At 43.7% G+C, this 23,455-nt stretch overlaps 3 protein-coding genes and 1 non-coding gene across 6 annotated transcripts; all 4 read right to left on the reverse strand.

Annotated features, from left to right (window-relative positions):
* Nucleotides 1-10,043: 10,043 nt before the first annotated feature.
* Nucleotides 10,044-11,478, reverse strand: LOC123099989 (uncharacterized). Its single transcript, XM_044521994.1, has one exon. It carries the CDS (start codon nt 11,440-11,442, stop codon nt 10,261-10,263), a length of 1,182 nt encoding a protein of 393 aa, XP_044377929.1. The 5' UTR covers nt 11,443-11,478; the 3' UTR covers nt 10,044-10,260.
* A 566-nt stretch (nt 11,479-12,044) lies between these two features.
* TRNAG-GCC (transfer RNA glycine (anticodon GCC)) lies at nt 12,045-12,115 on the reverse strand. The gene has a single exon. It is a non-coding gene; the product is annotated as a tRNA-Gly (tRNA).
* A 145-nt stretch (nt 12,116-12,260) lies between these two features.
* On the reverse strand, nt 12,261-15,741 carry LOC123097743 (mitoferrin). Its single transcript, XM_044519563.1, has 2 exons — nt 14,665-15,741; nt 12,261-12,816 (listed from the first exon to the last, which is right to left on the reverse strand). The coding sequence occupies exons 1-2, from the start codon at nt 15,643-15,645 to the stop codon at nt 12,613-12,615; spliced, it is 1,185 nt and encodes a 394-aa protein (XP_044375498.1). The 5' UTR covers nt 15,646-15,741; the 3' UTR covers nt 12,261-12,612.
* Nucleotides 15,742-16,363: 622 nt separating this feature from the next.
* On the reverse strand, nt 16,364-23,111 carry LOC123097744 (uncharacterized). Of its 3 annotated transcripts, none has more exons than XR_006447432.1 (12): nt 22,681-23,111; nt 21,984-22,026; nt 21,742-21,795; nt 21,032-21,095; nt 20,679-20,735; nt 20,500-20,594; nt 20,364-20,402; nt 20,156-20,244; nt 19,932-20,010; nt 18,724-18,771; nt 18,045-18,278; nt 16,364-17,379 (listed from the first exon to the last, which is right to left on the reverse strand). XR_006447432.1 is itself a non-coding variant. In XM_044519564.1 (11 exons), the coding sequence occupies exons 1-11, from the start codon at nt 22,866-22,868 to the stop codon at nt 18,198-18,200; spliced, it is 837 nt and encodes a 278-aa protein (XP_044375499.1). In that variant the 5' UTR covers nt 22,869-23,111; the 3' UTR covers nt 17,737-18,197. The 3 variants fall into 3 exon arrangements, 1 of the variants encoding a protein (XP_044375499.1); XR_006447431.1 differs by having other exon boundaries at nt 16,364-17,511; XM_044519564.1 differs by lacking the exon at nt 16,364-17,379 and having other exon boundaries at nt 17,737-18,278.
* Nucleotides 23,112-23,455: the final 344 nt, after the last annotated feature.

Genomic DNA, 23,455 nt, shown 5'->3' on the forward strand with positions numbered 1-23,455 from the left:
GATAATTCTTGGAGGATGCCAGAATCATTCTGGAAGCTTTTTGGAATTTTCTGAGATAAAAACCGGAAATGGTCCGAAGCTGCCGGAGCCACTTCAGATGCGTTTCGCACATGAAAATCACTAAAACCGGAATTGTTTCGGAACGCGTTGAAAATCATTTTAGTGGGTACTGGAAATGTTCTTAGCCCACATAAATATTTTCAGTTCGATCAGACGCTGAAAAATGTCGTCGTGAATAGTGAAAATCAGCTTTATGGTTACTTTATGGAAAGCCACCTTTTGGGGCTTTGTTCCAAAAGATCTTGCGGATGACATGGATGGGTAGGAGCCATTTTTTGGGCCCCTCATGGGGGTGTGGTCGTCCACATGGGGTATCCCCCCTTGGGGACCCTCTTGTTCATTGGTTTCACTCCTAGGTCCTTGTGGAAGGACTTCATTCATGTGCATTTTGGGTTTTTTGTGAAACTACCCTACCCCCTTGGGATTTTCTATAAATAGAGGTGGAGGGGAAGCCCTCCACAATCATCCCTTGCTCTCATACACATGCCATGCATTATCTGGCTTCTTCTCTCCCTCCCACGAAAAGAGTTTCGTAGAGCCGTAAGGCTGTCTGGGTTCCGGCAGGAACTAGTTCTGGACAGCGAAGCCCTGCCGGATAGATGACACCGTATGTGTGCAACTCCGTAGAGAGATCGTAGTTTCAGTCTTAGTTCGTGAGTGCCTCCCGGAGGGCTGTCCGTGTGACCGTCCGAGTTTCGAAGGTCCTCCCGAAGGGCTGTCCGAGTGACCATTCGAGTTTCGAAGGTCCTCCCGAAGGGCTGTCCGCGACACCGTCCGGGGGGCTGTTCGACCGCCTCCCGGAGGGCTGTCTGAGGAGAAGATGAGGGTATACATCCTCGCGGTTGGGAGGTTGTAAATCCTAGCTACGGGATCTGCACCGCCGATCGTCATCGACTCTACTTCCCGATGCGCTACGAGTTGGTAACGAAAAAGATCAAACCATGTATGCAGTCTCCATAGTGGTCCTGGGCTGGTGCGTAGGTCGGAAATTTTTTATTTTCTGCTGCGTTACCCTACAGTGGCATCATGAGCCGTGCTATGCGTAGATGCAGGTTGCGATCTAGAATACATAGAGATGTATGGGTATTGCATAATATAATTAGGAAGTAGATGAGATCTATTGCTGAAAATTATTTATGCGGGTGACAGATGAAATCTGTTACCCGACGTTCTTGTTGCTTCCCTAGAATTTGCGTTTGCTCAATCTCGAGAAAGCATGGTGGAATTTGACAAAGTTCTGGCAATCCGTGATCCTGATTGATCATGGAAGTGCTATCAGTTCTTTGGGTTCTGCCGTAGTCAAAAGAAAGATGAAATTCGCAGATGAAAGGGCATTGCAGATATGATCTGCACGGGGGTCATGCGTATGACGAAGTTTATTATGGGGCTCGAGATTTAATTATCTCGTGTTTCATACACCCCGAGATGTTAATCTAGCAACTTGAATAATCATACTTGATGATAAAACGTTGGTAGCTGCGGTTTAAGTCAAAACCTTAGAAGCCACGTAAAATAAAATTTTGCATAAACCGATTAGAGGCGTCTAACTTGGTTTTGCAGGATGTGCATGTGATGTGGTATAGCAATGCTCATATTCAATTTTATTATGTATGAGATGACTATATGATGTAATTAACATGACCTGCGTGTCATGATTCGGCATGATGGTTGGAGCCATATGATTGTCACTTTAATGACCTGCGTGTCAACCTTAAGTAATGCACTTATTTTATTAGCTATAGAGATAGCAATATTATCTGGTGCATCGACAAGGTGGTGGCAATCTTCGTGAAGGTGAACACCGACGCGAATGCCGAAGACGAAGAAATGAAATACTTCTCCGTCAGAAAGGGCTATACCATATCATGCTATTATGAATTGCCTGAGATGTTTATCCCTTATGATGCACCCTTCTTGATTGCGCGGTAGTCGCTTTTTATTAGGGTGATCTCTCACTTAAAATATCAAAGTAGTTAGTGTTCATCCAAGTGTAGCACCGTCTGAAATTCGTATCTTTTCGGGGTGCGCCATGTACACATGAGCATGAACGAATCGAGAGGAATGAGGCGGGTGAGGTCAGACCTCGCAGCAAGATCACTTGGTTGTCTTTGACGTTCAGGCAGGAGAGTACTGAGCTCGGAACACGCCCATCGAAAGATGAACAAGAATCACATAGAGATGTGATCGGCAAGTTGGCCTACCGATTGAAATTTGTGTCATCAGTGATGAACCCGTCAATGGCATCGAATAGAAATATGGATCTTGAATCACTCTAAATCAATTATGAGAGATATTGATTTGAGTGGGAGCGCACTGCTGAATTAGCATGTTTAATTCTCAGTGCAATTAATTATGAACACTGTCTAAGTGTTTCTTGCAAAATAGTTGTAGAATAATGGCTGGCGTTTCCACCTTCCCTGTTAAAATTGAATAGCTGTTAAATATCTGGTTAAAACTTTACGTTTGGTAACGTAATGTGAGGATTGTCCTCAAAAGTGCCGAGAAGGATTTTGTCCTATCGCATGCTTTCCGTATCCTCCCGCTAATGCTATGGATCATGTGACGCCCGTCCTTTGATCCAAAAGCTAGAATTCTGTTACGGTCAAGTGGAATATGTTTGCTTCCATGAAACCCAAACTTCGAAAGTTGGGATAGTTATATGATATTCATGGAACTGAAAATTATTTTCAGATACAAACAAAGCAATGTTTGTTTGCAAGTATTAGTAAAAGTGTTTACTATGCATTTGACTGTTGGGAAAGGGATCGAGAAGAACGCCTGTCATATAATGAAAGGTGAATAAAACAACAACTTAAAGAGAAAGGAAGTGTCCAAAGGGTGTTAGTATGACTTACACGCCTAGGAAGTCCGGGGCTAACGCCACTCTTAAGTTGGGTGCTTCTTTTGCGAGTAGGAGAAATACTAAAAGTTAAACTGTTAGAAGTATAAAGGCAGAAAGAGAGATGACTGGAATATCCAGCTCATATATGAATGTCATACAAGTTTTTGATGTATAGTAGGCTGGTCAAAGATATAGTTCTTGGGAATTATGGTTAAACATGTTAATCACTAATCCTTGGGTATTGTGAGTTAATCACAAAGATACCCGCTCGATTGCATTCTGTTGCGAATCAATGTAAGAGCTACTATGGCCTAAAAATACTAGCCAGAAATGAGGTTAAGGTATACACAGGGAACATAGTAAATGTTACTATACCTTCCATTGGTGTATTGCCGTCTGTATTTATTTTCATAATTCATTTAGAGTTTTACAAACTCTAGCCCATTGCATAAGGTATCTTGCAAGAAGGTTGTTCATAAGAGAACTTTTTATGTTCGATGTTATGAATAACACAAGGGCCATACTTTCATTATGAATGAGATGTATGTTATGAATATTGATAATAATACAATACCTCTGGGTTTACTTTCATAATTCATTTTAGAGTTTCTTACACTCTAGCCCATTGCATAATGTTTGTTGCAAAAGGGTTGTTCATAAAAGAACAATTGTTGTTCAGTATTATGAATAACATGAAGGGCCATGCTTCCATCCAAGATGGGATGTATGTTATGAATATTGATGGTAAATGATACGTCCATAACACTGACGCTAAATGTCGCAAGACTATGAGAATACCACACATGTGTGGAACTGCATTTGGTCACATTGGAGAAACCCGCATGAAAAAATTCCATTATGATGGATTTTGAAGTCGTTTGATTTTGAATCATCTGACACTTGCAACTTTCCTCCGAAAAGTGAAGTGACTGAAATACCGTTCACAGGCCATAAGGAACGAGCAACAAACTTATTGGTGATCATACATTTTGATGTGTGTAGTTCAATAAATGTTGTTGCAAGTAGTGGATTTATATATCTTCATAAATGACTCAAGTAGATATATGGATATTTGCTTGATGAGACGTAAGTCTGGATCTTTTGAAATCATTCGAAAGGTTTTCAAAAATGAAGTAGAAGTTATTGTAACAAGGAAATTATGTTTCTATAATTTGATTGCAGAAAGGAATATCTGAGTTACAAGTTTAGCGAATGTCTGATGAGTTGTGAAAAGAGTTTCATAACTTACACCTTCCGGAACACCACTATGAGTGGAATGTCTGTGAAGATGTAATCAAACCATTTATGACATGGTAAGGTCAAAGATGACATAAATAAATTTGCCATTATCCCTTTTAAAGTGATGCTTTAGAGACTGCGGCTTTTACACTGAAAAGAGCTACATCGGGTCTGTTGAAATGAAGCCATGGTATGGTACGCCCAACCATGTTATATCTTTTCTTAACATTTGGAATATGGGGCTTGTGTAAAAGGTTACAAACCTATTCCAAATCAGACAAGTGCTACTTTGTAGGTTATACCAAAATGTTGGGTATTCCTCCCTCACTATACCGAGGCAAATAGTTTTGCCGCGAAACGGTGTGCTTTTAAAGAGAATGGTTCTTTCAAAAAGGTGAGTGGGAGAATAGTGCAACTCGACAAGATAAACAATATCTTCGTCATCAGATCAAAGGAAAGAGACCTTGGAAGTAATTCCAGAGTTTCCTACTACGACTGATATGGAAGTCCCTACAATAAAATGTATGAACTTCGGTCGAACTTGCAGCTGAACCACGTAGGCAAGGCTCATGCAAACCTCTCAGGTGCGCAAACGAGATATTGTTGTTAGACAACATTATACCTACGATACACAAGGAAGCGTTGATGGGCCCTGACTCCGGAATTGGCTAAATGCCAATACAACCCGAGTTAGTTTCCATATAAGTGATTCAAGATTAAAACCTTGATACACCTTTCGAAAGACTTAGAGTCTAACGAATATTTATGGAACTTAAAACTGATACGGATAAAATGTTTTATCCATAAAGCTCGACTTGTTGAAATAACAAGTTCAAGAGTTGACTATGATGAGGTTGTTTTCATCGTAGCGATGCTTAAAGTCTGTTCGGGTTGAACTAGCAATTAATACATATTTCAATCATGAGATATGAAACATGGATGACAATAGGATTTCCATCTGATGGAAATGAAACCAAGGACTTGCATGTGTTACAGTCCAAGGCATTTTGTCTATCCAGAGGATGCTAGTAAGGGTGCAAACTTCAGAGTTCCAGCGATGGACAAAAGAGAGCAAAATGGAGTTGGAATCTTCGTGCTTTGATGAAATGGTCAAAGGGGTTTGACTTCATCAATGGGTAACGAAGATGCTTGTAATTCAAGAAAGTAAGTGAGAGCATAATAATATTTCTAAAAACCTTGTGTGCTTGACACATTGTTAATTGGAAATAAATTTCTTGACATGAATTAGGACTTCATTTGAAAATAGTTTTTTGATGAAGTGCTTAGGCTAAATAGCCTCAATATTAGGCATAATGATCTATGGAGATAGAATTACCTAATAGCGCTAAGCAATGAATACATATTGACAAGGTGCTAAAACCATTTAGCATTTAAAACCGCCAGGGAGTGATTCTTGCCGGAGACACATGGAAGAGTTTTTTGCAAGACTCGGTGTCCCAAAACACTGATGAGCAAAATACATGATGCAGATTCCACACACTTTTGTGTTTGGATTAATCATGTATTCCATGGTATGTAAAACAACCAGATATGTCCGATACTCCCAAGGTGTTGCGAGTATGGATACCAAAGTGATCAAATTACTGATCATGGGACAACAGTGAAAGATGTCACAGAGTACTAGAGTAAGTACTGATGACATGGTTTTCTCGCAAGCAGAGATCATGAAGAGTTCATTGTAAAATGTTACATCGATACAGTCTTCATCTTCTCTCCATGCAATTTTCGATTTAAATTAAGGGTTTTGTGTAACACACAATGTGGTGGCACAGTTAGTTGGAATTTGTTCAAACTAGTTACTATGGCGAATTCTATAACAAGGGCTAAGTATGTTGACGCTTTAGAAGCGACAAAGATGTTGAATCATATAGTTCATTCATGAACTTAGTATGGTTCCAAGATGGCTTCTGACAATGGGACACTACTGCAGGTAGTTGTTCCATAACTCAGTCTGAGGAATCCAGGTTTGACCTGTGATTCACATACATACAAAGCCAAGTCCACACAAAATATGAATTTTGTGAAAGCATGAAAATGCGAGGATATGCAGAGATACACACGGAGCTGAAATTGTCAGATCCGATGGACATCAGGCTATACCACATGCGAAGCATTTTTTACACCAGTATGCCATAGGTGTAAAATGCATTAGCATTAACTAGATTATTGACTCTAGTGCAAGTGGGAGTCTGTAGGAGATATGCCCTAGAGGCAATAATAAATGATATTATTTATCTCTGAGTTCATAATTATGTTTATGTTCCATGCTATAACTGCAATGATTCTCGAGTCTGCAATATCCACGAGGCTCGGAGGAAGACTCATATGCACGTGTGGAATAATAAACGGTAAGAAGTATTCCTAGTCTGGCCTCTAAGACTAGCTCAAGTTTTGCATGATGATTCTGTTTTCCTGATCATGGGCATGTCTATGCCAGCAATTTTGAGGGCACAATGTTAAGAGAACATTTGTGTTGAATCGACCCGGATTGATGTTATGCTATGAGATACTTTCGTCACAAGTTAATGGTTTATAACACAGAGATAGTTAATGTTTGCATAATTCCTTAGACCATGAGAGTATCGAGTTTCTTCATGCTTGCTTCATGAACTTTGGGGTTTGTTAAACGTCATCCGTAACTGGATGGCTATTACGGCGGCTTACGGGTTCATGGGAAAGTATGTTAAGTAACTTGATAGCTCGAGATTGGGATTTGCTCCTCCGACAATGGAGAGATATACTCGGGCCCTCTCGGTGTTACGGTGTCCATCATCGTCTGGCCAGACACTTTGTGATTTGATCACGGGGATGCCGGAACACGAAACGAGAAAAGAGAACAAAACCGGTAACGAGGTAACTAGCATAGTGGACAAGTTGTTGATCCACGGGAATGCCAACATGTCTCACCTCGGGTATTTGTAACATATCGCAAAGCAACAGGAATAGCACACGGCAACTGGAGGTTCACTCGAATATTTATTCGTGTGGGTATAGGGGTCAATATGGGTGTCCACGGCTCCGATGTTGATCATTGATCGGAAGGGGTTCCGGGTCATGTCTATACTTCACCGAACCTATAGGGTCACACGCTTAAGGGTCATCTATCTGCTGAATACTAGACAGGGAGTTTGAGAGAAAATCACCGAAAAAGTTTCGGACACCGAAAAGTTTCGGACAGCGGAATCGTACCGCAGAGAGAGGTCATCGGATAAGTTTCGATGATACCGAAAAGTTGTTTCGGGATACACCATCAAGTAAAATTGGTTTCGGCACATGCATGATAATTCTTGGAGGATGCCAGAATCATTCTGGAAGCTTTTTGGAATTTTCTGAGATAAAAACCGGAAATGTTCCGGAGCTGCCGGAGCCACTTCAGATGCGTTTCGCAGATGAAAATCACTAAAACCGGAATTGTTTCGGAATGCGTTGAAAATCATTTTAGTGGGTACTGGAAATGTTCTTAAGCCACATAAATATTTTCAGTTCGATCAGACGCTGAAAAATGTCGTCGTGAATAGTGAAAATCAGCTTTATGGTTACTTTATGGAAAGCCACCTTTTGGGGCTTTGTTCCAAAAGATCTTGGGGATGACATGGATGGATATGAGCCATTTTTTGGGCCCCTCATGGGGGTGTGGCCGGCCACATGGGGTATCCCCCCTTGGGGACCCTCTTGTTCATTGGTTTCACTCCTAGGTCCTTGTGGAAGGACTTCATTCATGTGCATTTTGGGTTTTTTGTGAAACTACCCTACCCCCTTGGGATTTCCTATAAATAGAGGTGGAGGGGCAGCCCTCCACAATCATCCCTTGCTCTCATACACATGCCATGCATTATCTGGCTTCTTCTCTCCCTCCCACGAAAAGAGTTTCGTAGAGCCGTAAGGCTGTCTGGGTTCCGGCAGGAACTAGTTCTGGACGGCGAAGCCCTACCGGATAGATGACACCGTATGTGTGCAACTCTGTAGAGAGATCGTAGTTTCGGTCTTAGTTCGTGAGTGCCTCCCGGAGGGCTGTCCGTGTGACCGTCCGAGTTTCGAAGGTCCTCCCGAAGGGCTGTCCGAGTGACCATTCGAGTTTTGAAGGTCCTCCCGAAGGGCTGTCCGCGACACCGTCCGGGGGGCTGTTCGACCGCCTCCCGGAGGGCTGACTGAGGAGAAGATGAGGGTATACATCCTCGCGGTTGGGAGGTTGTAAATCCTAGCTGCGGGGATCTGCACCGCCGATCGTCATCGACTCTACTTCCCGCTGCGCTACGAGTTGGTAACGAAAAAGATCAAACCATGTATGCAGTCTCCATAGTGGTCCTGGGCTGGTGCGTAGGTCGGAAATTTTTTGTTTTCTGCTGCGTTACCCTACAAATATACCCCCTGACCTCCGTCATATTTATCGATTTTTTCGCCCCCGCCACTTCGCTTTGAAGACAATCTTCGTTTTCGGCTCTGATACCCCCTGAACATAAAAGACAATTCATCTTCATCAACGTTGTTCCTCGTCTCTCTGAGATGAGTTGTGAGTAGGCTGGACTATGGGTTCATGTCATTAGCCAAGATGCAATATCTCCCCTTTGTAGACCAATACAATAGTCATTCAAGTTTCTGTCCATTATTATGGTTAATCTGATGTAAACCCTTATTGTGATGTTGATCGTGTGATGAATTGCCTTTTATGTTTAGATCATATGAATGACCTATGTTATTTTTTTATGTTCGGATCATATGGATGACCTATGTTTGATTTATGTATGCATAGTTTCTCCTGTTATTTGTCTGCTCTTTGCTAGTTTAGATGGGTAATTAGTGGTGGGAAAAGGAGTGCATTAGCTTGGTTTAATCTTCGAGGTAAACTATTGTAATGAAAAAAAGTGAAAAAGTCTTGCATTGCATTATAGCCATTAAGGATATGCATCTAATAAAATCATGCAAACAATAGCATGGCATCATGTGTAAAGAAATTATTTGTGTTTACACTTAATGCTTGATAGGTGCAAAAAGTGCATTGGCCTTGAAGCGGATTATTACCTATAGATGCAGGGTGAGTTTCAGTCCACATAATTATGGCTATACTGATATCATCACATTACAATTAGTCTAGCATGAGCATGAGATATTTCATTTTAAACTTTTTCACATGAGTATGTTACTTGCCACATTTTTATGTATTCGAGAGTTACACTTGATGAACCTATAAACTTGGTCCACTTTTTAGCATAAGAATTAACTTCAAACAACTTTTATACTCATTTTTATTCCTAGATATCTTTTTCTAAATACAAAATATTATCTGCTGCCACATTATCTTTTTAATTATCTTGTCATCGGACTATTAGCAAGACTAGTAAGGTTGACACCCTTGTTGGTATTGTTGGGGCACAAATTTTATTTGTGTTGTAGGACTTATCATTGGTGTAAAAATCTTGTACCTTCATGGATTGATATCTTGGTTTCTCACTGGGAAACAATTACCGCTTGCTACAAACTCTTACACCAAGAGGTTAACTGGTTGTTAGGCTATACACGCAGCAACAAGCAAGACAAACTATCATTGGACTCGTGAAGACCTTCATGGATGGATTACCTTGGTAGTTGAGTGAAAATCTTCTACCTGTTACAAACCCGCTTGAGTGCCCAATAGATATGAGAGCAATAATGCTAGACCTACAAAAGTTTGACCTTCCAAACTAATTGTACCCCCCCCCCCCCCCCCCACCCTCCCCAAATTTTAAGTGGGAGTGGGCCCCTCATCCCTATATTATCAAGCATAATCCTCCACATCAATTTGTATGTAAAGTTTTTAAGTAAACCTTCGTAGATGCAGCATTACTCATATGGGAGTCATGGGTTTGCAACATCTCATACCATAATGGCATAATAGGTCGTGGAGTTGGTGAAGCATTGCTCAAATCATGTTGTAATAAATAGGTACAAAAATCTTAATTTACATACAAATACAAATAATTCTCCAACAAAAGGAGGCAGAAAATGTGACGAGCAGCAAAATCCTTAATACTTACCCCTAGCATCTCACAATTTTATTTACCTAGCTATGACACAATACTAACTGAAGATTCTGTGACGGGTGTACAGTCTGCTGTGATGTCTCACGCCTGCTTCCCCCTGACCTTGTTGAGATGCACAAAGTCAAAGGCCACCACGACGGTCCTGTCCATCCTCTTGACGACGAACCTCTCCACCAGCACCGACCGGCCGGCCACCTTCTCGGCCTCCTCCTCCTCGTCGACCCACCCGCCCCTGTACTCCTCCCACCGCAGCCTCTCCCACACGCTCGCGCACACCCCCACGCTCTGCCCGGCCGCGGCTCTGAACCACACGTACCCGTCACCGTGCCGCGAGGCGCCGCTGGACACCTCCTGCCTCGCCTCCAGGCTCCCGCCGATGAGCACCTTGCTGCTGTACAGCTTAGAGCCGTTATCTGTCTGCTGGACTGGCTCCCAGCGCTGCTCGAGCGCCACCTCGTAGAAGGCGGCGCGGTCCATCTGCTCCGACGAGGACACGCCGTCTTCTTTGATGAGATAGAACGGGCAGTACCATTTTCCCACAGCCGTCGACACCGCCGTCGCCGCGGGGGAGGCGACGAGGAGGCTCGCGTCGGCGAGCTGGCGCGACCGGAGCGCCACGTTGAGGCCCGGCGCGTCGCCGAGGTCGAGGCGGTTCTTGGTGGGCTTGGAGGCGTACACGCGCCAGTACTTCTTGCGGTAGAGGTAGTTGGGGAAGCCGTCGGCGGCGACGGCCTTGGCCGTGAACCGGCCGCGGCGGCGCTGGACGATCTCGATCTGCTGGTAGAGGTCGGCGGGGTCGAACGGCTGCGGCTTGACGTCGTTGATGCAGCGGCAGAAGCAGCACGGGGTCATGTCCTCCTCGCGGGAGCAGGTCCGGACGAGCCCCTTGCGCTTGCCCGAGGCGACGACGGCGTAGTAGCGGTTGGAGGCGACGGGCTGGTCGGGGACGGGCACGAAGATGACGGAGTCGGTGTAGGTGGTGCTGCTCTGCCCGTGGTGCTCCGTGTAGCGGAGCGTCAGCACGCGGTTCTGCGGGAACGGGAGGTCGCGCACGCGCGTCCCGCCGCACTGCCCCCAGCAGCACGTCTCGTCGTCGCCCGCGTCGTCGTCGCCCTTCACGACGAGGTAGCCTGAGTTTCGGCCGTCCGGCGGCGGCCGGGAAGCCGCCTCCGGGTGGCTCATGAAGAGAGAGAGCGGCTTGGTCGCGTACATGGCTCCTTGATTGTCTGATTCCTGTGTGTGTCTTCCAAGTTTAATTTGCATATATACTACAAGTACGGGTGCGGCACTGAAACTATATGAAAATATGTTTGTGATCTGATCTTATCGTGTGATTAGTAAAAGGGAGTTAGACAAGAAAGTCTGGACGACCGTGAGTTGTTCACTGGACCAAGGAAACGCGTCGTTTGACGCGATTAGTTGCCGCTAGCGCACGTAGTACCTCGTCTGTTGGACGTATTGCAACATTCAGAGTTTCACAAAATATAAGCTTCGTCCAAGAAATTACCTCTGTTTGACCACTGGAATCTCCGAGGAGTTTCTTGTTTTGCCGGGAACAAGGTACGGCTTAACCTGCTCCGCCACGATCACCGCACTCTTTGCAGGAACATGCATATACATTTCGATAATCCAATCCCATGTGGATATGAGCTGGTACTCGTTGACTTTTATTTCCTGAAATTTCCATTAAACCAAGAGATTGTGGCAAGATCACACATTACAGTGATGACCATCTGAACAAATAAACAGAAAAATACAACGAGCACATGACGTAAAAACAGAAAAATGGACTGCTAAACACAAACCAAAGCTGATTTGGGCATCGCCGTCCACAGGAGAATGATAGAAAACGAAAGAAAAATAATTGCACCAGCCGGGAATCGAACCCGGGTCTGTACCGTGGCAGGGTACTATTCTACCACTAGACCACTGGTGCTCGGATGAGAGAAATGCTCAACAAACATATACTACATCTCGTTCCAGACCTTTGCACCCAGCCTTTGGCTTGCTGGACATAATATATTCAGGCACACATCAGGGTTCTTCACAGCATATGGTGACGGGAACAGAAGAAGCGGAAATTGTAACAGAACCAAAATCTCATTCCACTTTATCAAGAATCTGACACAAAGAAGGCCATACAGTATGATAAATGAACGTCAAAAACTATGGCAAAATTATTCTGGTACTAATTTGCTATCCCGGCCACGGGCTGGAAAAATGATACATATAACTCAGCCAAAAAGAAAAGAAATACAACGTACAGACAGATCATCGTTAGACAAATTTCGATGCACGGCGCAACATCCAAATGGATCCTCTGCTGCACACAACTGTATCTAGGCTCTGCCTCTTTCATCAGCCGAGGACACGCCACAGCGAGGAAGCACTTGGCTTCCAGAAAAACACAATCACTTCCAAGAAATGCTCCAACTATTTTCTCCTTTTCTCATTAAATCTTTCAAAGAACGACTTCGAGGCTTCGTATGTGGACCAGCAGATGGCAGCTGCTGGTGCGTGGAACAGCATTCTCGGCTTCCATCCCCTCATGAGCCCAACGTATCCATCGCGCTTTATAATCGTTCTAAACACATCTCCTATAGAGCTACTAGCAAAGCGTTCACAGCCGCATACACCCTGACCACACACAAAAAAGAGAACACTGTTATTACCTTGAAAGTGAAAAACAGGTGGATGACATTCATGTAAACACAAAAATGAACAAGTTATCCAAAGTTGAAAATGTGCGAGGACTATAGAAAGATGATAACATGCACAGCTTATGGGACCATGATATAAGCAACTGTTAGCTAGACCACACATAAGAAGGGTTTGACGGCCCTATTTAGTTAGTTACAGGTAACAACACTAACTGGCAAATATAGTTAAGAAAGTATATGCAATTTGATCTTTAATCCATGTTATTGTATGGTTGTACCAAATGGCCTACACTATACAAGTCGATCACTGAACAACACATGCAACACACACCAGATTTCACGGTAGCCAATTACTCTATAGGTTTTAAGGAATATTTCAAGGTGGCCATAACTTGAATTTTCCCTTATCATCTATTTGTGTGTGTTTCTCTCTGTTGCGTGTTGGCTGACAGAATCCGTGTAGAACGGCGAGGTTCACATTTAGTAACAAAGGGACCCATAGATGGACACATAGAAAGGAAATATACAAGCCCTTTTGCCTAAAGACCAAGAGATTGCTGACAACCTCCATGTTGTGTATGTAGCACATAAGAAAAACATGTTTCTCAATTAACTGAGCTAGGGATAGTCACGACTCATCATAAGATTAATAAAGGTAAAAGTTCAATGAGCTGAACTACCAGTGATGGATCGATAATGACAACGGATCTACAAGCCACATAAGTACGCATAAGACAATCGGTGTGTCATGTCAAACAGAAGTACTATAAATGATAGTGAGGAGCTGAGGATATTGAGATGTTATTAGCACTAATGTTCCAAGTTACAACTACAATATCAGTAATGTGATAACCAATCATTTGTAACTTCTCATCAACATTTCCATCAAAACCTTGTAAGGTCAGCTGTTGGCTGTTGGTGTCATTTCAACCAGGGTAAGGCGGACTAAAACTTACACCTTGAGTTTTATAGTAATTTTTTTATTTTTCCTAGCTGAAAGCGCCACGACAAGATTAATGTTCCATAGGTGGAAAGACTGCAGCTTCAGAAGAGACCCTAGTTTAGCATATCCATATCTAACTGGTTAGTAAGCACTTAGCGCGACCAAAAAGATGCTCCTTGTATCACTAGCTCTTCAACATTAATGGTACAGAGCACGCTATAAGGCATCGATCAGCAATAAGTCACTAACAGATCAAAGAGCCACTGGAAAGTATAAATTTTAACTGTAAAAAGTCATTCCAAGAATCTTGGAGGTGAACAGAAACACCACCACAGGCAGCACAAATCAACTCAGAACAGCTCCAAGATATAGGGTAAGGTGGCATAAAACTCACACCTTGAGTCTATACTAATTTGTTTCGATTTTTCCTAGCAGAAAGCGCAACTACACAATTAATGTTCCATAGGTGAAAAGACTGCAACTTTAGAAGAGGCCCAAGTTTAGCATAGCTATATCTAACTGGCCAGTAAGCACTTAGCGCGACCGCAATGACGCTCCTTGTATCACTAGCTCTTCAACATTAATGGTACAGAGCACCCTTAAGGACAGCGATCACCGATAAGTCACTAACAGATCAAAGGGCCACTGGAAAATATAAATTTTAACTGTAAAAAGTCATTCCAAGAATCTTGGAGGTGAACAGAAACAACGGCACAGGCCTAAAATCTCTCCATTTGCTGAGCAAGACAAATTAGCTCAGACCAGCTCCAGTGATATATACTCCCTTTAAGTTAGTACAAAGTTGAGTCATCTATTTTGGAACGGAGGGAGTACTAGACGTCATTAAAGGCCACGGCCAAACCAAACGTGTAAGATCCTCACCTGGCACTGCAGCTGCGTCTTGACAACGTCGAGTGGTGTGGTCAACGCGGCTGCTAGAGCACCGGCGGCAGCACCTGCAGTGGCGTGCACGGCAAGCGACTCCTCGTCAGCTGCCATGTCTCCGAGCACACGCTTGGCCGCCTCGTAGGTGGAGAAGTGGACGGCGGTGTAGGGCGCGTTCATAAGCACCGTGGTCCGGTACGACACGAAGAAGGCCCTGAGGCCCTCGTCGCGGAACACGGTGCGGACGCAGTGCGCGACGCCGGTGTAGGGGCTGCTCGTGAGCTGCAGCCGCTGCTTGACGGTGTCCATCGGGGTGAAGACCGCATCGCTGGCGATGGTGGCGAGCACCCCCGAGGAGGCGTGCGCCGCGGGGTTGTTGGGGCCGAACCGGTCCGAGAGGCGCGACTTGGCGAACTCGTAGACGGAGAAGTAGACGGCGTGGGCGGGGCCGGCACCGAGGGCCATGGCGGGGAGGCCGCGGTAGAGCGCGAGCGCGCCGCCCTCCCCGGCGACGGCGGCCCGCAGCGCGGCCCCCAGCGAGAGGGTCGGGCGGCAGGGCGGCGAGGCGGCCTGCATGTGCGTCTTGAGAGTGTCGACCGGGAACATGGCCGTGTGCTCGACGACGCCGGCGACGGAGCCGGCGAGCATGTACTGCCAGAAGCGCAGACCGTCGTGGGTCGCGGCGGCGGCCGGCCCCGCGACGCCCAGGGCCGGCTTGGGCGGGTCCTGGGCCGGCCCCTCGGCGGCGGCGGCGGCGGGGAGGAGCCTGTCGGGGGTGCGGTAGTCGGCGGCCATGGCGAGGGGCGCCGCTAGGGTTAGGGTTTTGAGCGGGAACGGGGCGGGGGAGGGGGCGAGGGTGGAGGAATAATGAAGAGGAGGAGGCGAGATTTGGAGGAGATGTCGCCATTTAGGCGGAGGGGAGGGGGAGGAGGCGTTGGTGGCGCCCCGGTGGTCAAGTCCATCTCCAGGTCCAGGCATCCCTCTTCGGCCTCCTCTCCTCTCTCGCCTCCTGTCGCGGTTTCTTCCCCAAGTTTCTCTCTTCCTCTGCTCGTGCAATGTAAATTCTCTCTCTCTTTCAGGTTTCCAAGAGGCAAATTCTGTCTTTTTTGCCTCCTTTCTTTCTTTCTTTCTTGTGGCGTCGTCAATGAACTTCCTTTTAATTCCCTGGTTTTTTTAAATTCCCTGGTTAATTATGCGGTCTAGGAGCAAGGAGAGTTGCCTTTTATGTCCAAAAGGGGATATTCTAGAGATCAATCTCTGGTCTAATTGGAATTGTACACGTTACGTGGTTGTTTATAGCCCCGATTTCACCTGGGTTATCCATCTTCTCTAGTGGAAGTTGAATTGTCCGGCTGTCAACATGACACTGAATCTGTGACGTAACTGTCCGAGCTCCAAATTAAAGTTCGGATTGTGCTTGGAAGGAAAAGAGTTTGGGCCTAGGAAGACAAGTCCAACATGAGGATCTGCAGGTCAAAGAGCACAAAATGAGCTTGTCTATGTGCCAGGTGGCTCATTTTTTGTTAATGGATCGGACTTGAGAAGGGCGGACAAAATTATGCAGGGGCTATAAATCTGCTGTTCGGGATCGTTTGATCTTATAGAAAACACAAATCAGAGTGACGCGGTGGCCAGGGTAGCAACTTTTTCATATAAAAATTTATGAGCAACTTGCTTGCATACTTTGATACGATCGTACACACAACCCAGATCCACTTCTGTTTTATTTATTTGCTGGGTCGCAAGAGAAGATACAGTTGTCGGTAGTTCACGCAATAGTCTTTCTCCCCAAACAAAGAGTACAAGAAAAAACCGCAAAAAGAAGAAGAAAATGTCAGCTCCTATACTTCCGGAACACAGGAAGCATATACGTAGTTCCCAGTTCGAGTCCGTGACTCCTCTGCCATCCTCATAATTCGTCCAGTCTACAGCATCATGAACAGAATATTCGGCAGCACAAACTGTTTTCATCGAAAGCTGCTTGGTTTGATGATCCAAACGTCAACACATATCAGTATCTTTGTGGCAGCAGTGGCAATACATAAATTCAGATCAACAACATCGCAGATGGCATTAGATCGGTCCTTTCAAAAATGAAGCCTCCAATACCCACAAGGCCTTGAGTCCGCAGAATTTGATTTGCCAAGGACAAAAGCAGCACAGAACAGACAAGAGAACGCCAAGTGATCATGGAAATTTCATGAATCCGTAAAAGGGGAATCTGTTAAATTGTAACCAAACCACTAGTCATCTGCGCCAGAGCCCAGGAACAGCACGTGGCACAATTGCGCAACTGCAGCTTAGAAACTATCCTGTGGCACGTTCATATTCTGAAAATGACAAATGCATAAAGATCCCACTAGTAGAGTATAAACAAGCATCTTTATCTGTACAAAAGAAAATGAAAGCTCCAGCTTCAAAACACAGCCAGGAAAATGATTCCCTCTTGTGCCGGCTCACGAAAAATAGTTGCATCACTTTCTGGGCTAAAAGAATGGCAAGGAAGGGAGCAAATTACCATGCTTCCCTATGATAATAGGTTCCTCTATTCGTAATAACGTCACATCACATTACTTCACCATGTCCACTCCTCCTGATTCATATTATCTGCCAAAAGCTGTGGCCAGTACCAGAAGTCCTGTGGCTTCCACACCTTATAATAGAAGTAAATAAGCAGACACTGAATGTCTAAATCTTGTTTTTTCGCTTGCCCTGCGCCGAGCACAAGCATCATGTTGTCTACAGTACTCACAAACTATGATGCAGAAACATCAGAATTCTACAAGTTCCTTTAAACAGGACAATCGTATGATGCAGATCATAGAATCAACTTCATTCTTTGGCCTGTGTGATCAGACAACATCAATCACAACTGTTGTTACATGCCAGCCGACTTCACAGTTTCATAAGGATGAAAATCAGGATATATAGCTGATCACATTTGATCTGGGTATTACTTGCATGGTGACATATAGAATTTTTATAGTAATCACATCCAAATTTCAGTTCCCAATTACATAATTTGCTGTTAAATTTATAGCAGGAAGAACAATTTGAAGAAAATACCAATTTTGAAAAAAGAATCCTTAATTCAAGGGCCTCAAAAACTGAATGAGAGGAAGGCCATTATAGTCATAAACACTTGGCATTGAACAAAATCTGAATATTCCATATTTCCATGTGAATAAATAGCCGAGCATCAACTATTGTAAGGACCCCCTGCCCAAAAACGGAAGAGAGAAAGATAGCACTGCAGGTAGTGTAAGGACCTACTGGGCTTAATTATGATCACTGGGTCACTTATCTCCATTACTAGCTCATTCAGATACTCAACCACTAATATACATGGACAAAGATACATGATTCATTGATGGTACCTGGCATATGGGCAGAGATCAAAGGTTTTGCTTTCACCCCAATCCACATATGCTTGTTCACTGTATTTTTTTTCGAAAAGGAGGAATACCCCCGGCCTCTGCAAGCTTGTTCACTGTATGACTGCCAATACTGGTATTGGATTTTTCTACTTCTCAGTGGTTTACAGTGGTGTATGGTCCTCTAGTGTCTCTGCTCTGACTTCTTGGGTTTCTTCTTGAACGAACAAACATGCTCTGGACAGATAACATACCATAAGATTATATTTGATGCTATCATCCTATCACAGTGACCGTTAAAAAAGAACATCCTATCACAGTGACCATTAAAAAAAAAACATCTTATCACAGTAATAACTCTGAAGCTTTTCAATGGGGGAGATTATGTAAACTGTACAAACACCATTTTCCCTTTCAGAGAAAGCAAGATTGTGGCTTATACTGGGAATGACAGATAATTAAACAATTTAAAATAATGCAGACGTATGTCAGATACGGAGTACTTGTTAGCAATGAAACTTGTTTCCATGCATCAGTAACTGCATACTATCCCCACCTTGAAATGATCTAAACTATGTATCATTAATTCTGGTTTGTCTGGAGATAAACAGTAGTACAGATCAAAAGAATCACACATACACATCAGCATGTTCTATTAGAATAGAAATTTATTTGACCTTACCTTAATTCTCTGTGGCAAACTGATCCAAAATTCCAGGTTCGGAATGGCCTAGAATACATCAAGTAAGACAGGAATGTGGCTTAAGAGCATTAAAATGGTTAATAAATTGCAATACATGACAACAATCCGTAAATTGTTATGGTTCACATAGAGAAACAGTTCACATATCATCGCAAAGTTATCTTTTGATGCTATGGTGTAATTTCACAGGACACACTATGAGTCAGTTATCTTTTGATATGGATTTGATGCAGTCTCTTTATACATATTTTTATGACATCAACTTTCTTAGTTCATTGTACTGTGGTAACTGTTTCTTATGTAATTCTTCAGAGATCCAGAAAAATAAGAGAAATGTATTACTCCTAACAGCAGGACTAACTTTTAAAATTTCATTTTTCTGGGCAAACCATTCAAAAATTTACACTTGTAAGTAGTTTCACAAAACAACACTTATTTTTTCGTCTAAGGATGTCAATGGAAGTGACAGGTGTGACCACCCGTCAGCATCATAACTTGAAATGCCCATTACGAAGTTGCATCGTCCCTGTATACAGTTGTGTGGTTTCTTGACATTGATAGAAAGAAGTGTAATTCTGTGAATATGTTTCTTCAAATTTTAGTTCTTCGAAATATCAAGGAAAATTGTACTCCCTCTGTCCCAAAATAAGTGTCTCAACTTTAGTACAAAGTTGTACTAAAGTTAGTACAAAGTTGAGATACTTATTTTGGGACGGAGGGAGTATTTTTTTACTCCACCAAAAGCTAAAATGATTGAAACTGAGATTTCCATATGAAACCATATTTTCAGTACTGCAAAGTATCTTTCGAATATCTGAAATTAAGCTACTCCCTAAAAGAAACGACCTAAACTTTTGATCTCCCAACCTGAGTTTGCATTACCCATTTGAAGTTATTTTGATCTCTCAAGTCTCGACATTTGGCTCAGGTACAATTTTAGATATATTTTGGTATCTCAACTCTGGGAATAGTTCCGACTCAATTTTCTTTGTCCAAGACAAGTAGAGCTTCACAAAATTGGACAGAAAATTTGCTGAACCCGTCAACAAAGCTGAGAGACTGAAAATACCCTCAAAAGGTTCAGAGTTTAAACTACACGACAACAACTGAGCAGAGTTTAGCATGACATGGATGTGGTATTTATTCCATAAAACAAGACCAACTACTTTGTGCAAGACTAGCTTTACCTCTACAGAATGAATGCCGAGGAAATAATATCTATAGATTGCACCAATCAGAATGTACCCTCCAAGAAGGCACAAAATTCTGCAAAACAGTTAAATATTAGTCAAGCCAGACCTCAATATGCAGTGAGAAACTTTGCTGGCAGTGGGCGATCATGAGGATTGTTGATCAATGGTCTGGCAACTATGTGAAGTTTAGTAACTAAATGCAACTCAACATAACATACGTTATGAACGAAGTGCCTAACCATCCCCAGCCATTTCCAGCATCAGACACTGATCTTGCACACCCAGAAGGGTGTCTAAGTATCGTAACCTGTGAGGTAACATTTTATTAATGCCTTGCAAGAAATCTGCTATATTCCCAACAAAAAGAAAAAAGAAAAAGAAATCTGCTATGTCAGAAGTACTGCGACAGAAAAATAGCGCACTCACGTAATCACAACTTCCAGATTGGGTAAATTTATCTGGTAGCTGCAAAAGAAAAGGGGGGAGAAAGCAGCACAAAATAAGAATGCAACAGTGACAGAGGAAAGAACAAAGGAAAGTTTAACTGAAAAAATGTACTCACTTGGGCTACAGCTGAATCACAGAAGATGAAAACAGAAATAGAACACTTTGATGAAAACATCTTGAAAATGACACCCTTTTGGGGATTACCGTCATCTGCTTTCCCCTCAGCAAAAACAAACAACTAGGTAAGCTTCACATAGCAAGGATATTTGGGAACGATGTATACATGATTCTTACCTATTAGAGATATATGGGATCCAGATGCCCTTCCAATGGTTGTACAAACATCATACCCTGCAGAAAGAAAAATGTAGACTCCAAGCACTAAGTCACTAATACCAGTAGCCAGAAAGAAATACTGCGATTTAATTTTAAACAAAAATAATTAACATCATTAGAAAATGCAGTGGGAACTACTTAATAATGATTGCAACTTAAGGAGTTTTAAAGGAAGCTTATTATCACCAGAAATGCATACTGAAAAGTACTTAATTGATCGACCACTTCACCAGTGCCATTCTTGGTGCACTTTGTAAGGTACAAGAAGAAAAAGCTGGCAAAAATATATCCAACCAGGGGAACAAACCTACCTCCAATGTTATTTGACGCAAGTGCGCTGCATTGGGTGCCACACCGCAATGGACCACCACAGTCCTAATTTGGTAAAGAAATAGTTAAGACGGAAAAACAAAGCAAACAAAATATGTACCCAGATGCAGGTATAGACAAATCCAACATTAGCAAAATAAACTATGATGCAGTTGGGCTTCTGCTTGATATAAATATAATGGTTTTTGGTTGTCTCTGTTATGTATACAGATCAGCACACTGATGTTACTAGTTCTCAAGACTGTCACAGTAGGTTTTCTTTGGTGACGTACTGGCGATTCAAACCATTATCGCTACTCCTACCACTGCTACTGATATAACACCTTGTTTCTGTTTCCTTTTTTTGTAATAGAAAATAAGAAGACCCAGTTTGAAAAACAAAAAGGTAACATTATAATAGGGTGATTACAAATTTCAGGATGACCTGATCATTTCTGCACTAGTACATGTGATTTGCCAAGAGAATGGAAACGGGGGCTATACTCTTAGGAAGTGTTTCTTGTATTTGTAAAATAAGTGAGATACTCAAGAAAGGCTGAGCCGCTGAGGTATACGCAACATAAGACCAGATGAAAGAACAATAAACAGATGCACTAGCCTGCAGCATCCAAGTAAATAGCATAAACAGACAAGCTAACCGATAAAAGGAAGGTTTCTAATTAAATTATGGGATGATTCATCAGTAGAGTACCTCACAGTGAAGACAGACAGGTGGGTCAAAGTTGAATATCATCTGATCGCAGAGCTGCAAACAATAACAAATGGTGAAGCAGGACACAGAAACCTCTAGGTTATATTATACGCAGAGATTTCAAAGTCCATATTGCAGTTTTTATCCACACCTAGTTGTGGTTGTAGTGTATAGATATCTTAAATGTAGCAACTACATATGCAAAAACAATCACACAAAAGGAGTGTCCTAGCGAAACAAACCTGGAACCAGATGACTGAATCGTTCATGGCCACTTTGTAAAACCTGAAACACAAGATGCTCATTGTTATGGGACAGAGTGGAACTTCGATAGCGATCAGAACACGTGACAGTAAACATACAGGCAATCTGTAAGCTGCATGCTCCGAAATACCAAGTCCTTCGCCAATCGCATAAAGAATATTCAATCATGGTTTCAACATTCAAGAAGTGAGCCAAGGAGAGCACCAATGCAACAACTTGCTCTGCTACCAAGGCAGGTTTCATGGAGTACTTATATACTAATCGGTCCATCATGTGAAAGCCAAGAGGTCCCCAGAACTACAAAATTACTGATCTCCGAATGCCGATGCCAGCAACTAGCACTGTAGTATACTACACTACTGCTACTGCATTCTCCACTATTCAAGAGACGAAATCACGACTTCACAATTGAGTCGGTGATAGCAAGTAAAAAAAAAACATAACACGAGCATTTCGTCAAACATGAGAAGCGCGTGTCCACTAAGCACGAGGACCCTGAGCGTATCGCACGCATCTCCTGTCAATTGGTTCAGGTTGGTTTGATCTCATGACGCGACTCGCAGTCCCGCTCCCAAACTAGCATATCCATATGCCGATCGAAGCGAAGGAGTGGCCAATTTATCAACTATAAGCGGTGCCAACGGGCAGTGCGCAGTTGGTTGGTTGGCAAGTTACCCATCCTCGCTGAGGACGCCGTGGCGGTGGGCCGGCGTCGGCGCCGCGAGGCTGAAGTTGTAGAGCGCGCCACCGCGCTCGACCGAGAGCTCGCAGGAGCCGCCTCCACCTTCCGCGGCGGCGAGGCAGAGCAGGCCGAGGCTCCACGCCGCCGCGAGGAGCTGCTGCTGCGGTCTCGGCGCAGGCATTTGCACCGGCGACGCCGAGGAGCGGAGAGCGGCCGGGCGAGGAATCGCCGCCGGCTGCCTCGGGTGCTCCACCGTCTCTTGCACGCTCGCGGAGTCTCAGGGCCGCAGCACGGGCGAGCTTTGGTCGGCTCACGTGGTACGTGTCGCCTTCCGTGTGTCTCTCTCTTGGTCCGGGACGGACCGCGCCGTTGTGGCCTCCGCCTGGGTGCGTCGCGGCCTGGATCCCCCACGTGCTGGCCTCGGGTGCGGTGCAGCGGCTGTTCTTCCCGTGCCGTGCTTGGCATCGCGGGCCCGCTCTGTCAGGTCTGATCAATAAGACTAGCCACAATGGGTAGTAACATGAGCATGTTACTACTCTATGTTACTACCTCTATAGTGGGAAGTAACATATGTGTAGTAACATGCAACACTTCATTTATTATGCTATAGACTCATCTTGCCTTGATATGTGTGATGTTACCTCTCTCTTCATTAACTTATTGCCACATAGACAAATTTGCTGAGTTGGACTTGAAGTTACTGCTAAAGTTACTCCCACTGTGGCTAGTCTAAGATAGTGACATGCTCGGTCGGTGTAAGCAACCGAA

The sequence above is a fragment of the Triticum aestivum genome, chromosome 4D, assembly GCF_018294505.1.
Source record: "Triticum aestivum cultivar Chinese Spring chromosome 4D, IWGSC CS RefSeq v2.1, whole genome shotgun sequence".
In the NCBI taxonomy this organism is placed as follows: domain Eukaryota; kingdom Viridiplantae; phylum Streptophyta; class Magnoliopsida; order Poales; family Poaceae; genus Triticum; species Triticum aestivum.